Genomic DNA, 13,956 nt, shown 5'->3' with positions numbered 1-13,956 from the left:
CTTGATGCTGAAGAGTTCTTTATGTTACTTACACAACAATTAGAAAACATGTCCTAGTGACACGGCTTACTAAGAAACAAGAGTTTTAAAGAAACAACTTCTGCAAGGATCCACAAAGAGCTGCCAGGACAAGGCAGCTGTGGGAGGGATGTACTTACTGAAGAGGTGATATCAAAATGGAATATCATAGGCTTTGTCTGGTGTTTTATTTTCAGAAAAGGCAGAAGAGATTTTAGCACTACATCTTCATCCACTTCTGGTTCAATTAATCTGATGGTTTTCAGAAGTTTTTCACAGTTAGGGTACTCCTCTTGCAGTCTCTCATGTAGCCTCTTCACATACAGAGATTTCCCTGTTACCATAAAAAACACCACAAGAATTAAAGCCATCAATATTGAATACATTATATTAAGGTCATAATAGAAACAAAGGACTCGAATGTTTAAGTACCCTATCCTCTGAAATCTCTGAACCTTCCTAAAAACATTCCAGAAGACGAAAGCCTAGATCTGGTTAGAGCGGCTGCAGCTTGGAATCAAAGCCATTGCTGCTGTTGGCTGCTGAAAGCTGTCATTATCCACATAGCTTGTTTTGGTTGGACTACCTAAGGCAGGCTTTACTTTTTATTAGGACTTGAAACTATTTTATTATGTGGTTGTTTCTAAAGTAAAAATGGGGGCAGGTGCTGTCAAATAGACAAGCACCCTCAAGTTTCCTATCTTATCCTGTAGAAACTAGTTTTGCCAGCATTTGGGCAATGGCAATGACTTTGGTTTGTTGTTTACACTTGGCTGTAGTCTGCATCTGCTGTTCCTCAGATTAACGTGGGGAATGGGAAGACTGTTCCACATCCACTGGCTACATCCCATCACGCTAAGCTGTATGTAGTGCAGAAGCTGGCTGTGGTAGGTCCATTCCACAAATACCTCCCAGTTATGGATGTCTGGGTAAAGCTGTCTCTCGCAACCTTTTATACTGTTCAACCCCATCCTCAGTGGTACGAAAGATTTGTAGCACGACACAAAAGATAGGTTTATATAGCCTTCCAGACTGAAGCTAAGGCAGCAGCTATTCACAGATAACACCCAAGAGCTGCTCTGGATTTCTGAAGTTTGACAAAGGATGCAATTTGTTACCAAAACTGGTTTAGATTTTCTCATTGATCCCTGGAAAACATCATAGCACTTTTCCTTTTGAACCTGACCTTTTTCATTGGGGCGGTACTCTATGAAAGCCCAGGAATGGCTGGTAAGGAAAAAGCAAGATCTGACATTAATCCTGTATGCGTGCACTAGAAATAATTCAGACTCAAAAGTTTACAGAAGAAACTCACACAGCCCTGGACAGCCAAAGCACTTACTGGACCACCAACCTCTAACAGCAGGCAACAGCCAAGGAACAGGGTAAGAACACAACTGACACAGCAACTCTTTCCCAGTATTTTTTCAGTGATTTGCAGCTCAGGAGCTCTGATGTCAGACATTGCATCTTTGTGTTTAAATAGCCCTTGATGGATGCTTCTCTCATGACTATATCTAATCACTTTTTAAGCCTATGTAAAGCTTTGGGTTCCACAATTAAAACTAAGCACTATTTGAAGAACCACCTTCTGTTTGCTTTTCAGCCTGCCAAGTAGTTTTACTTAATGCCCTCTAGCTTTCTGCATTAAGAGACAGACAACAATCATTTCCTATGCAAAACAGACAAGCAGGCTTTACAACCCTTGTCCCATCTCGCATACATTTTCCTGTAGACATCTTTTAACCTCAGGAGGTCAGATTCATGATACCTGGCATTTGCTATCTAGTTTATGTTAATTATGTAAGTCTGTTGAAGAAGACAGGTGTCAGATTAGCAAAATGAACCATCTCTGGAGATGCCTGTCTCAGGACAAGACAGCTTGTCCTTACATGTCCTTACAGCTTTCACCTCACTCCACTGACTGTAGTCTGAATCGCTCTTTTTTACTAGATGCTTATGACTTTGAAACGCAACTTGACAAGGCAAACCCCGCTCGGGTTTTCAACACTCAGCAGATCCCACTTTGCATGTGACATCTTACCCACACCAGCTCTTTTGGAAGACACAATCCCAACACACATATTGTCCTTGAACAGAGAAGCAGCTGAGCTTGAAGGCTGAGCGACTCTGTAGTGGTGCTGAAGGTATTGCTGGATTTCAGCTAGTGGCCTCTGGGGTATCATGTGCACTTTGTACTGGCTGAAGACAGAAGGGATGTAACTGTGCTCCCTCTCACAGTTGCACAGAATGACAAGGCGATAGGTGCTGTTGTAGTGCTGCAGGTGCTGGAACAGCTGCTCTGCCCTGCAGCTGACATCATAACTCAGCTCATCTGCATACAGCATGGTGTAAATTTTCTCTCCTCTGCTGCAGGGAATGAGGCACCTCCTGAGAAAGAGTCCCACTTGCTCAGCAGTGGTCTGAGGAGTGCACAGGAGAACTTCGTCAAAAGTGGGAAGGGGCTGGTTGAGGCTGTTCATGTAAATAGCCAGAGCAGACGTGAGCACCTCAGAGCGAGGGCATGTGATGAGGTTGGGCTGACCAACATGCAGAAAATCCTGTGGAAAGTGTCGTGTGACACGCTCGCTCTCCCAGCTGGCCAGATTCTTCAGCCACCCACCAAGTGTATCAATATCCAGGCAGTGTGGAAGGAAGAAGCCCATGTTGCTCATGTAACACTTCCAGATGCACTCCAGCTGTGCATTCAGACCAATCTCCCCATCCAGCATCACTTGGAAGTCAGTAATAGCCTTCCTTGAGCTGGGAGGCACCTCATTCCTGGAGGCTCTAAGGACATCCTCCTCGGTGCAGTTGTGTTTTAGGAACGAAAGCATCATCAGGGCATGCTGGCTGGGCGTCCCCTGCCCCAGTTCCATGCACAAATAGACCAGCTGCTCAGCAGTGTAGTAGTTCAGGTAGAAATGCTGGGATCGTTTTTCATACATGAAGCTTTTCCAACTCTCCAGGAAATTCTCCACCATCTTGCAGAGGTCTGGGAGCACAGCTGCCATATCTCCTTGCCCTTCTAGCACTGGGATCGGTGCCAAAGAGAAGTCTATGAGAACACATGCTTCTCTTTTGGGTGAACAATACACATGGGCAAGCCAGGAGCGGAAGAGCATGTTCCCAGCTGAATAAAGGTCTATAAAGGCCTGTGCAAGTCTTTGGACATTGAAAAAGACCTGTGTGAGGATAGGGGAGAGATAAAAAAAGAGAGCTGATTTACCAAGATAAGTCCCAGTCATGATACCACAGGACAGACTCAGTGAAAATAAAGGCTTTGGTCCTAAGCCAGGTGTGTCAGGCCTTGTACAGTAACAAAAAATTCTCTGTGGCTTTTTACTAGCAGTATGCCCAGGAAGCCAGTAAGGAATACCCAAGCTTACTACAACACACAGAGCAACCATCTCAATCAGAAGCATCCCCAGTGCAGCTACAAAATGACAGTCCCAGTCCACTCTCCAGTCTCCAGCATCATTCCACCTCAACAAGGAACCAAAGAGGTAAGAGCATCTATCTCTACGTGCTACCATTCATCCCCAGCAGCTCAGCTGTAAATCACAGTCTTACAAGCTGACATTCAAGGCAAAATCCAGCCCTGGCCTTAACATCAGAAACCCATTGGGTCTGAAATCTGACCTCAGAGAACTTCTCCACCTCCAAGCCTTGCTCTCCCTTTGCAGACATGAGCATCAGTTTGTTCTGCAGTTCACGGAGCTCTGCCAGAGAGTATTTCCATGATGCTTTGTTATCCCCAGAGCTCCCTGGCAGGGTGAAGCGCAGGACACTGTCCAGAGAAACCTGCCAGAGAGTAAGTTATTAGCACTGATGTGCACTGAGGTTCTACTCCTGAGGTAGTGTTTGCCCAGCAAGGGGAACACTTAGGAGGTAGCAGCCCCCAAAACAAGAACCATGCAGAGTGAGAGAAATGCTACAGCACATTTCTGACAGTCACCGACATGCCAGGGCATTGTCTGCAGGAGGGAGGGAAAGCCAAGCAGCCTCACCTTTTGGCCATCAGCTGGTGCTGTGAGAACATATATTCCTCTGCTGTTGATGGCAGCTGCCAGTGACAGTGATGACAGCTCCACAGACCCATGGCTCTCTTTCACTGTTTTCAGCCACTCCAGATGTTGAGCTGAAGCACGCTGTGGGGAAAAAAAGACATGGCACTGCCCTCATCACTCTGACTTGGCACTTCTTTCCAGGATTCCATCTGTGTTCAGGACAAACAGCTTGGGCTGGCTTAAGAGTTTCAGGATGGGGAAAGAAGAAAGGAATGACTACTGGCCACAGCCTGATCCTTCTGCACAGCTGTTCTTTACCAACACCACAGGAAGCTGAACAGAGCCCCACAGCATTTCAATGCCTCTTGCTATAGAAACGTGCCCTGCTGCAAAAAATAAGACAGAGTTCCCAGCCATCCGCCTTCCCTCTTTTGCATCATCACTCAAACACTTGCAAGAGCAAATCTATACCATGTCACACTTAAAAGCTTCAGCGGCAATCTGGAGCAATCCATACTATACCACTTGCAGTTGCTGTGGTGAATTTTTGTGCCACAGAAACATGATTTTTTTTTTTTTCCTAATAATAAGAGCTGCTGTGATGTCCCCACACAAGTGTGACTGGCTCTGTGCAATCTTCCAGCCACTCTTGGAAGGCAGAAACGCAAGAGGATGTAGAGAGGACCTGGTCCAGCAGAACTCACCAGTTTCTTTGGAAGACTCTCATCACTGTCCAGGGCTCGCCACAGCTTCTTCAAGCAGTGCATGAAGTCCTCAAACCCCGAATCTTGTCTAAGCTCATAGAGCAGGGAAGAGTAGCCATGCACGCTGTCATGGAAACACGCCACGCGGTCCACATCCATGTCATTCTCCCCAGCAGAGATGGATGCCAAGTCTACAAATACCTTCAGCTCATTTATATCTTAAATGAAAATAACACATGAATGAACAACAAATGAGGCGGCTTTAATGTAATTCCACATCACCACCTTTTGCAGAAAATGCAGAAGGAATGCCTTTGAACTGCACCCCCTCTGCAACTTCCCTCCACCCATCCTGTCAGCAACTTTACTAGGCGATTCATCCACATGAATGACATCCTTGGCCCTGCCTTCTCCCCGCATTCCATGAACACCCAGCCAGGACAGGAGCAGTGCAAGGGGGGTGTGTGTCTGCATGTAAGACAACTGAGCTGGGCAGACACAACTAATCAGAATGCTGGCATCCTGTTAAATGGATGGCTTCTGTTCCCTCAAATAACCAATCTGAGCTGAATAGTAGCAGCTGTTACAACCCTTCACACCAAGCCCAGCTATCGGGTAGGGTAGCTACTGTGCGCTGCACGAGACTACAGCAGCACAGGCATGTTTAAAGGGACTATTCATAGCACATCCCACACCAAAACCCATAAGAGATGCTTGTAACCATCAATACCAGAAGCTGCGAAGGCATAAAGCAGATAGTACTAGAAGGGATGCCAGTTTGTGTGGGGGCAGAAGGAATGCCATATCCCTGACCTATCTACCTAATTCCTAGGTGAGCAGTACACACCTTGCAGCGCTTCTCTGACCCAGCAGACAAACTCCTTCTGCTGAGCCAGCTCTCTCAGACACCCACGACGGTTCAGAGTGATCCCCTGCAGCAGTCTCTTAGCTTGCATAAGCTCAGGGCTGATTGAATCCAGCTTTTGTGTCTTGTACGATTCAAGCTTTTCTGTCTATAAAGCAAGTGGTGCAAACATTCAGTCTGAAAATGGGAATACAATCCATTCTCTAGCGGGGAAAGCAAAGCCCTCTGCAAAGCCACACCCCAAACAGAGGAATACCATCTTCTCTCTTAAGAAAGATTACACAAAAGCACTTTGTTTAAACACTTAATTTTTATCTCAAATAAGCATTGTGGGACAGGGAATAGCTCTTGACAGACTGGGATAGACTTGTGGAAAGGTTCAGATCTACCTGAGCTTTCTAGTCAACACCCTGCCAGTACAGAGCTGAAGTGGATACTTACTATGTCCAACAACTTCTCCAGGATACTGAAGTCACCCGAGAGGTTTAAACTCTCTTTGACACTGGCAATGATCTTCGCAGCATCAAAAGTTAAATGCATTTCATGGTATTGCTGTATCTGCTGAAATCGCTGAACAACCCAATCTCTATCTTCTCCAGGTCTAAGCTCACACAGAGTATTTAGTTCACTTCTGATATCTTCAGGATGACTTATGAATTCTTGAAAAATTTTATCAACTGCAGAAAGTGTGAGACTTCCAGATCTGAGATCATCATACAACTTTTCATAGTTCACAAAGCAAGGGTGGATTAGACTGCTGAAGACATTACCAAGGTCCAATGCAGAAACAATTCTCTCTTCCTCCTCCTCCTCTTCTGAATTTTCATACTCCTCTCCTGCCTTCTGTGCTGCTTCCTCCCAGAACTGCTCGAAGATCAGGCTATCCTTAAAAGAGTGCATTTTCTGGGCAAATTCTTTCAGCTTCGGGCTCAAGCTGTAGAAGGTCTGTAGGGGTCTCTCTCCCACGTTCACAACTGTATTTAGTCTTTTTGAGTTAAGATCTTCCAAGTGTTGAAATTCTACTTCACCTACATCCACTTCAAAACAGACAGACAGGTCAGAGACAGATCAGATGTCTAGCCTGTGTCCAGCTTACTTCATCTAATCTGCCGAGCTGCAAGATGCTGCTGGGCATGTGGACCCTTACAAATATCACATGAGGCATAAGCACTCACTTGATCCCTCAGATGTTCTAGGTTTACTTCCCCCACCTCTCCTCATCCTTGCTGTGGTTTAGAATAAAACCTGTTTACAAAACCTAGTCACTTTAGTGAAAACTATGTTTTCTGGAGTTGCTACTTTCAAATTACTCCCCCAGAAAACTACCTTTCACAGATGCTTGCACCTTCCTGCACATGCTCAGAAAAGTTCCGATTGCTTTTTTCTCTTTTTTGAGAAGCGTTACTTCTTCTTGCCTCCTCTGCAGCAATTCTTTCAGTTCTCTCTGGAGTAGTTCTTTGTCTTCGCCTAAGAGCCACTGGTGCTCTGAAAGAAAACTCATGTGTAATCACAAGACAGATACTTCCCACCCCCTGCACCCATAACTCAGGTTTAGATTTTCAGAGTCACAAACACCACACTGAAATGCAGACAAACAAACAGGAGCTGAGAGTTCAGTATAAAGGACAAAGGCAAGGGCAGCACTGCTAACTGCTGAAGCACCTAATCAGCATTACTGATCACCGAAGTAGGTTAACCCAGTAGACCATCCATCACTACAGTGATGCCATAAGCCTACAATGCCACCTTTGAAGGGTGCTCTTACTTATCTCCCAGATACAGATGAACTGCTTCTCATGCTGGAAAATCTCTTCCAGATGTTTCACAAGGATACAGCCCTTCTGGATGTCATTGTTGACACCCATAAACACTGAGTCTGCTGTGGCCATGACATTCTTTGCTTCATCCGTAAGTTCTTCTAGGAGCTTTGTGTTTGTTCCTATTCCAGAAACAAAGCATGTAAAACCTAGATCAGCCCTGCTTCACAAAAAATAGACAGAATCAATAACTATTCAATGTCATGATACAAAGTCCTTCCATTTCCCATTTGAAGCCCTACCCAAAAGCCTGTGAACTTATCACACCACCCTCCAGCCCCTCATGTTTTCCTGAACAGTAACAGCCAGGATCTCAGGAGCACATTCAGAAACCTTCCCATGCAGAGCCCGTACACAAAACCTGTGGAAGGAACAAGCAGTTCCAATCCATTCACACGACCAACACTTTTGCATTTTTTGTGTAGCAATAACTTATTAGAACTTCTCAGAGAAAGAAGTTACATTCCACAAATCCACTTGATCTACAGGTTCAGCAATCCAGTACAAGTCCTGAAGTTGCTGCAGTGGATTAGCATAAGAGGAATACTAGCTCCCTCTTCCTTAGCCTTTCCTCTCCAAAAACAAAGACTGAATAACTTGAGCTTTGAGATGGGGATTAAAACAAGAGCAGGACAATTTTTCTGTATTTGTTTGCTGCTCTGCAAAGTGGGAGTTGCAAGGCAGAGCACAGCTTTTTATAGACTTCTATAAATATAGCTAATAGACATACCATTAAAGCTGAAGATATGTTTGATGTCAGGCCACGTAAGCACGTGGTGCAAAATCTTGTCAAAATCATCCTCAAACTGCCCAGTCTTGATTGGCCACGACTTCACAATAATGGTTGAAACGAGCTGACTGAATCGGCCCACGTTGTAGGAAGATATCTTCTCGAGGAGATTGATCTGAGTCTGCATGAGGCACACAAGACAGCAGGGAAGAATGCATCAGGGTTTTGGATTACACTGTGTCCATCCATCTCAGGATCAGGCACTGATGTCAAGTCACACCTCCAGTGCTGAGGCATATTCCAAGAAAGCTGTATGATGTGACTGGCGCCAGAAGCCATGATGGCAAAAGCATTACAAGTATTTTTGACGGACCCTTTTAAGTGCATCCTCATTTCCTGATTTCTTGCCAAAATGTTTTTTTCGTGGTTTAACTTAAACATTCCACAGCAAATCAAGCAATGAGAGCAATGCACAACTCTCCTTCAACCACAACGCACATTCCTATACCATGCAACACAAAATTTGACTTTTCCTTTTCCTACCTCGAGGGGGAAATTACAGTACCTGGCAAGCTGCAGTTACAGCCTCTGTGGCACAATCACGGAAACATGACTCAATGGAAGACTCAAGTTCTGTAAATTGGCAGTGCTGACAGCAGTAGACTAAGATTTGGTTAACTGGAAGCTCCTGTAGGGCAAAAAGGCAATTTCTTATCAACTTAAAGTTTCCAAAGTGGTTTTTTTCCTGAAAGCATAAAGGAGTGCTGCTATTAAGACAAAAAAAGGAACTAAAGTAAAAAAATTTAAGTTTCCTAGTAGAGCCAAGCACCAGCCCATTTACCAGGGCCTGGAAGAGAAACAAAACACAAATAAATGTCTGGAAAATCTTTTCACTGTTTCCATCTAAAATGTGTGATTACTTAATACGCATCTCTCCAAGCCAAGCTTCCACCAGACAATATTTGTTTCCTGATTATACCATGAAAATCAATGCCTTCGAGAATTTTGCAACTAATGTAGAAAGGAGAAAAGATGATCCACAAGCCCGATTTAGAGGGGACCTACACATTTGGGAGCCTGGATGACAATTTCTGCACAATGAATGAAAAGAGACAAGCACCAATTTTGCTTCTGTAAGTCCCCGAGTGCTTATTTTACACCACTGTATCTTACAACTAAATGGATGGTAATTGCTTGCAATGTGCAATTTCCTTTAAAGCATTAGGCTATCACTCACTGCTGGAAACAGATCAGCACTACAGCCAGGCCAGCAGGCTACTGGAGCCTCTGACACCAAGAACACAGCCAGGTACATTTCCATGTCCAATTTTTGAGCCTCCAAAATATGGTTTATAACAGCAATGGCAATTTTTATGACCAAAGCTACAGCGTTTTCATGCGCCTATTCAGGGCTCTAGAAGCTATTCTCTAGGCAGCACGGATGACTGCCTCTCCGCTCTCAACCTGGCCCGCTAGCACTGCCTGTCGTCCCCCCTACCTCCTGAATTCTTCTCTTCAGATCTGTAAGTAAAGTCCCCTTCCACTTCTTGGTGAACTGTTCATCTGGACAGCTGATCTTCACAAATTCATCCCAGGCCTGCAGGTGAGAAGCAGACAAACCCACAACACTGAGTGCTGAGATTTAACATTCAAATCCAGAATGCAAGAGCTATGCTGAGGAGGGCCCCCCACTCCCATCCTTTCAAATTTTTCCATCCAGAGGAAAAAGAGCGCTCCCAGTTGTCAAAATGTCCCAGTGTCAAAATGTCCCAGTCGCTAAAGGAGACGTTTGGATGAACCACTTCCACTTTGATGCTGGAAACCGTGTCAGGGAGGGCTGGGAGCAGCGTGGATCGGACTGTAGGGAGCTGCTCTGCACTTTGCCTGCTGGAAGGCCTGAAGGACAGCCAGTAGGACACACAGAGTGAGCCAGACCACAGCTCCAGCTAAATGCCAACAAGGGGAAGCTCCTCATCCCAGCAGTGCCTCTTGGAACAGCCAAGAGAGGATAAATAAGGTGAGCTGTGCAGCACCCATTACAGCCCTTTGTCTTTCAGCCCAATAGTGTTTCCAACAAGGCAGCTTCTCAGCCTCAGTGCTCTGTACTACCTGTCCCCATCTTATTCCTCACCCAGCCACAGCACCTACAGTTCCCAGCAAAGAGCCATGAAACTCCAAACTATATGGTTAAGCTATGGTAAAATGCTTTTTCTATTCATATCATGTGAAAAGGACACATACCCGAGGTTCCCAGGAAAATGAGAACACCACATAGTCCACATATTCTTTCAATAACTTCTGGTTTAAAGTATTTTTGAACCAGGTTCGAGTCTCTCTCAGAGCTTCATTGAATACTTCTACCACTAGAACTTCCTGCACAGCATCTCTTGGCACCTTCTGCACACACAGGAGAAGAAGAAATAAGAACAATTCAAGCAGGAAAGCAACGTACAACTAATTTAAATAAATATTTCTAAGAGAGAAGGCCTAAATGCATCAAAACAGAAACATGGCCAACAGACACCCACTACTGCTTGAATAAAAGATGGAGGAAGGCTGGGAAAATGCAATGCTTACAAATAGTTTGTGCTTAAGAATGCTTATTCCAGGAAGTAAAGGCAACATATGTCTAAGGGAAAAAAAAATCAGATATAAAACAAAACCCACGACAGCCAGCCAAGGCATTTGACCTTATTGTCAGTAAGAAGAATCAAAACCATTAAATGATTTCACAACTTCTTGAAAGTACCACAATCTCAGTTAATTTAGAGTATTAAGTTCTCCAAACTGAGAATGGGTATGATCTAAAACCAGTCTGTTTTACTATTTTTGTAATACTTCTAGATATGTTGTTCATATCAACCCATGAATGGTTTCTCTGGTACTCACTTCTGTAGGCTGAAGTTTGGCAACCTTCGAAATCATCGTGGCAGAAGCGGCAGGAATCCTGAACCACTTCCCCAGCTTCGTGTACTTGCAGGCCTTCTTGTGTAGATTGAGGCAGCAGTTCAAGTAGGACTGCCAAGACGGAGCTTCCAGAACTCTGAAGAGGATAAAGGAATAGAGTATTAAAAAAAGGAATAAAGAGGAAGAATTTCTTTTCTGTTCAGAGAAAAGAAAAAACCCACCAAATTCAATACAGCACAGCAACTAACCACCCTTCTCCCTCAGCTGACTTTTAAAAAAATGTTGCTGTCAGAGGAATAAAAATACAAGATTTGCTAATTCATATAGATACCAATGCATACATTTAAGCTAGAAATATAACCCCTCCCCTACAGGGATAGTGTAAATAAAAAGGATGATGCTTTCACAGAAGTGCACTTCAGTTACCTGGCCTGTTTCTCATCCAAGGTACGCAGCAGTCTCTTTAGAAGACTCTCTATTACCTAATAATGGAAAGAATTATTAAAAGAATGATGGAATGAAATATTAAACTGTGGAAGGAATTTTACAGACTGGTTTCTCATTAGCTGAGGGGATGCTGCGAAAGAGGGAATTCGCTATTCTTCCATACATTCTCCAACGCTTTTATAAATACACCATAAAATTGCAAAAATTATTTACTGGATGTCAGAGTCAACATATAGGTGGCTATTATTTGTACAAACAAAACCTGCACTTCTTACAATCTAAGGGTTTAAAATTTATTATTATTAGTTGTAATGTCCAGTTCCTGTTGTCCTCACACAAATACAAGTGTTTTCACAACAGGCGGGAAAATCTCTCAAACCAGCAGCACCTTGCCCATACCTCCAAGAACTGTGCAAAAACAGTTTCAGGCAGCCACCTGAGGATCTCAGGGTTAAAGTACTGGCCATCACTGACTAAGAGCAAAGCCAGATAAGCAGACCCTTCTCTCACCAACATCAACAAAGTTTCTTGCTACAGATGCACTATCTCATCTCCTCTTAGGAGTCTCCTACTTCAGGGCAACTGGTTTTGCTTTTAGCTAAATTTGAAGCTCTTTGTGCTCCAACCTGCTACCAACCACGTTCCCTCCAGTGACAGTCAGTCCTGCTAAAAGGTATGCTACAGCCCAGTTTCAGCCTTTATACCGCAGCTGGGTAAAGCTTCCAGAAGACAAACCTTAGAACTGTTGCAGAAAAGGTCAGCATTCTCTAATCTGTAAGAAACACCTTGAAGAATAACTAACAAATCACTGGAGAACTCTTCTATAAATTCAGCCAGGCTCTCCAGGGGCAGCACAGAGATCCAGGACTTGACCAGAGTCTTATCAAGCTCCATCAAGTACTTCTTTTCTTTCATTAGTTGCAGTAGGGTCCCCCTGGAGGGAAGACAAAACAAAATCTTCACATTTTCAAGGTACAAAAGGCTAAGAGTTTGTTCAGCTGACAGAGTATTCTTGTTCTCACTTCTGTGCTTTGTTCATTTACAGCTGAAGATCAGTAGAAGACCTCGAGACTCAGTGATCACAGAAGCAGTGTCAAACTACTAAGCAGAAGCACTCAAGGAAAATAAACTCCAGGTCTTGCTCAGATTCTGCACAATGCATCTCTCATGACCTGCTTTAACATACCGGCATCACCAACCACGCAAGCTGCTCCACAGCTTGCAGGATCAAGGGCTGTTTGTGTCTGAAAGGAAATACATTGCACAGCTTTGCTACACACTACAATCTCTGAATAACCAGTATGCATGTGTTCATGTATCCCAAATACCCACCATCAACATGCTATGTTTCTTACTTCTTAAAAACAAGGGAGAAAAAAAAAAAAAAATAGATAAAGTAAGGTGATCACCGCCAACTGCAGTGTTAAGGCACTGGATATAATTAGTAATCCTGGAAAACTCACGTATCTTGCTTCTTCCTTGTTTCAGCAAATGGAAGCCCTTCCAGCCTCGCCCAGGTATCTTCTTCCATTGGCAAGTAGTTATGCTGCGAAGGAGCAGCAAGGAAATGCAGAAGAGGAAGAATCCACACCCACTGCTCCACTTGCTCATCAATGCATCTCTGGCACAAGTTTGTCAGGTGAACCTTCAAACTAAAAAAAAATAAAAAAATGTTAAAGATACCAACACATACACACAGAGTAAAAAAACAGCTTTTTCCAGGACTCAAGTGTCCTGCAGCAGGGAAGGATACATCTCAATCTTGCTGTGTACCTTCACATAACGTCTGGTATTTTAGCTCAATCTTATCTCTATTGAAGTGTATATATGGTAAAAGTTTAAGATTCAAAGCTGTAATCTCACCCAAATCTCCCCACACAAACCCTACTAATATAGCACTAGGAAGTGCCAATACTCTTATCTAGTTTCCCAGTGAGCTGCCCCAGCTCAGCCAGGGACTGGGTGACACCCGGGCAGAGTCACCCGTTCTAGAGACAATTCTCTGCCTCCTTGGCTGGGCTGAAGTACTAAAAAAGGTCTCCAAAAGGAAATTTCATAGCTGCAGCTGTGCAAATGAAGAACTAGAAAATTGAGTGCCAAATAGATTGTTTTCTAACTGTTTAATAAGTAGGCACTCTGAGGAAAAAAACAACAGAAAATGTGTAATGATGCATGTCGAGAGACAAGAAGAATCCAAATATGGCATTTAAATTTAAATGAGTAAACACATGACGATCCCGACTCCTGGAGTTTGTAAGTATGAACAGTAAACATGTAAGAAGCTAGAAACTGCTTGACAGAAAAGGGATAACAAATAAGATTTTAATATATAAATAAAACCCGAATAGTTTTAACTCAATCTGCTACTCTGGCAACAGAGACAAGTTGCAGTAAGGGAAATCCTGTTTGGACAAAAGGAAAATATTTTTCACAGAGAGAAAGGTATGTGACTGTAAGA

At 43.8% G+C, this 13,956-nt stretch overlaps 1 protein-coding gene across 5 annotated transcripts in view; it reads right to left on the bottom strand.

Moving 5' to 3' along the window:
- RNF213 (ring finger protein 213) overlaps nt 1–13,956 on the bottom strand; it is a 55,015-nt gene that overhangs the window by 30,030 nt on the left and 11,029 nt on the right. For all 5 annotated transcript variants that reach the window (XR_008821289.1, XR_008821288.1, XM_056335059.1 and 2 more), the window contains exons 9-25: nt 12,962–13,150; nt 12,234–12,432; nt 11,478–11,533; nt 11,034–11,187; nt 10,386–10,541; nt 9,643–9,741; nt 8,710–8,832; nt 8,145–8,325; nt 7,363–7,536; nt 6,924–7,082; nt 6,039–6,634; nt 5,580–5,745; nt 4,733–4,950; nt 4,029–4,169; nt 3,661–3,822; nt 2,063–3,203; nt 159–352 (exon numbers count right to left, since the gene is read on the bottom strand). Coding sequence is in view for 3 of the 5 variants with exons in the window: in XM_056335059.1 (XP_056191034.1) it covers nt 159–352; nt 2,063–3,203; nt 3,661–3,822; nt 4,029–4,169; nt 4,733–4,950; nt 5,580–5,745; nt 6,039–6,634; nt 6,924–7,082; nt 7,363–7,536; nt 8,145–8,325; nt 8,710–8,832; nt 9,643–9,741; nt 10,386–10,541; nt 11,034–11,187; nt 11,478–11,533; nt 12,234–12,432; nt 12,962–13,150 (4,108 nt within the window). In the remaining 2 variants the exon portion in view is untranslated. The remainder of the gene's footprint in view (nt 1–158; nt 353–2,062; nt 3,204–3,660; nt 3,823–4,028; nt 4,170–4,732; nt 4,951–5,579; nt 5,746–6,038; nt 6,635–6,923; nt 7,083–7,362; nt 7,537–8,144; nt 8,326–8,709; nt 8,833–9,642; nt 9,742–10,385; nt 10,542–11,033; nt 11,188–11,477; nt 11,534–12,233; nt 12,433–12,961; nt 13,151–13,956) is intronic.

This window comes from Falco biarmicus, chromosome 1 (assembly GCF_023638135.1).
Source record: "Falco biarmicus isolate bFalBia1 chromosome 1, bFalBia1.pri, whole genome shotgun sequence".
NCBI lineage: Eukaryota > Metazoa > Chordata > Aves > Falconiformes > Falconidae > Falco > Falco biarmicus.
The sequence above is the reverse complement of the archived record's forward strand: the minus strand, read 5'-3'. Positions and strand labels throughout refer to the sequence as shown.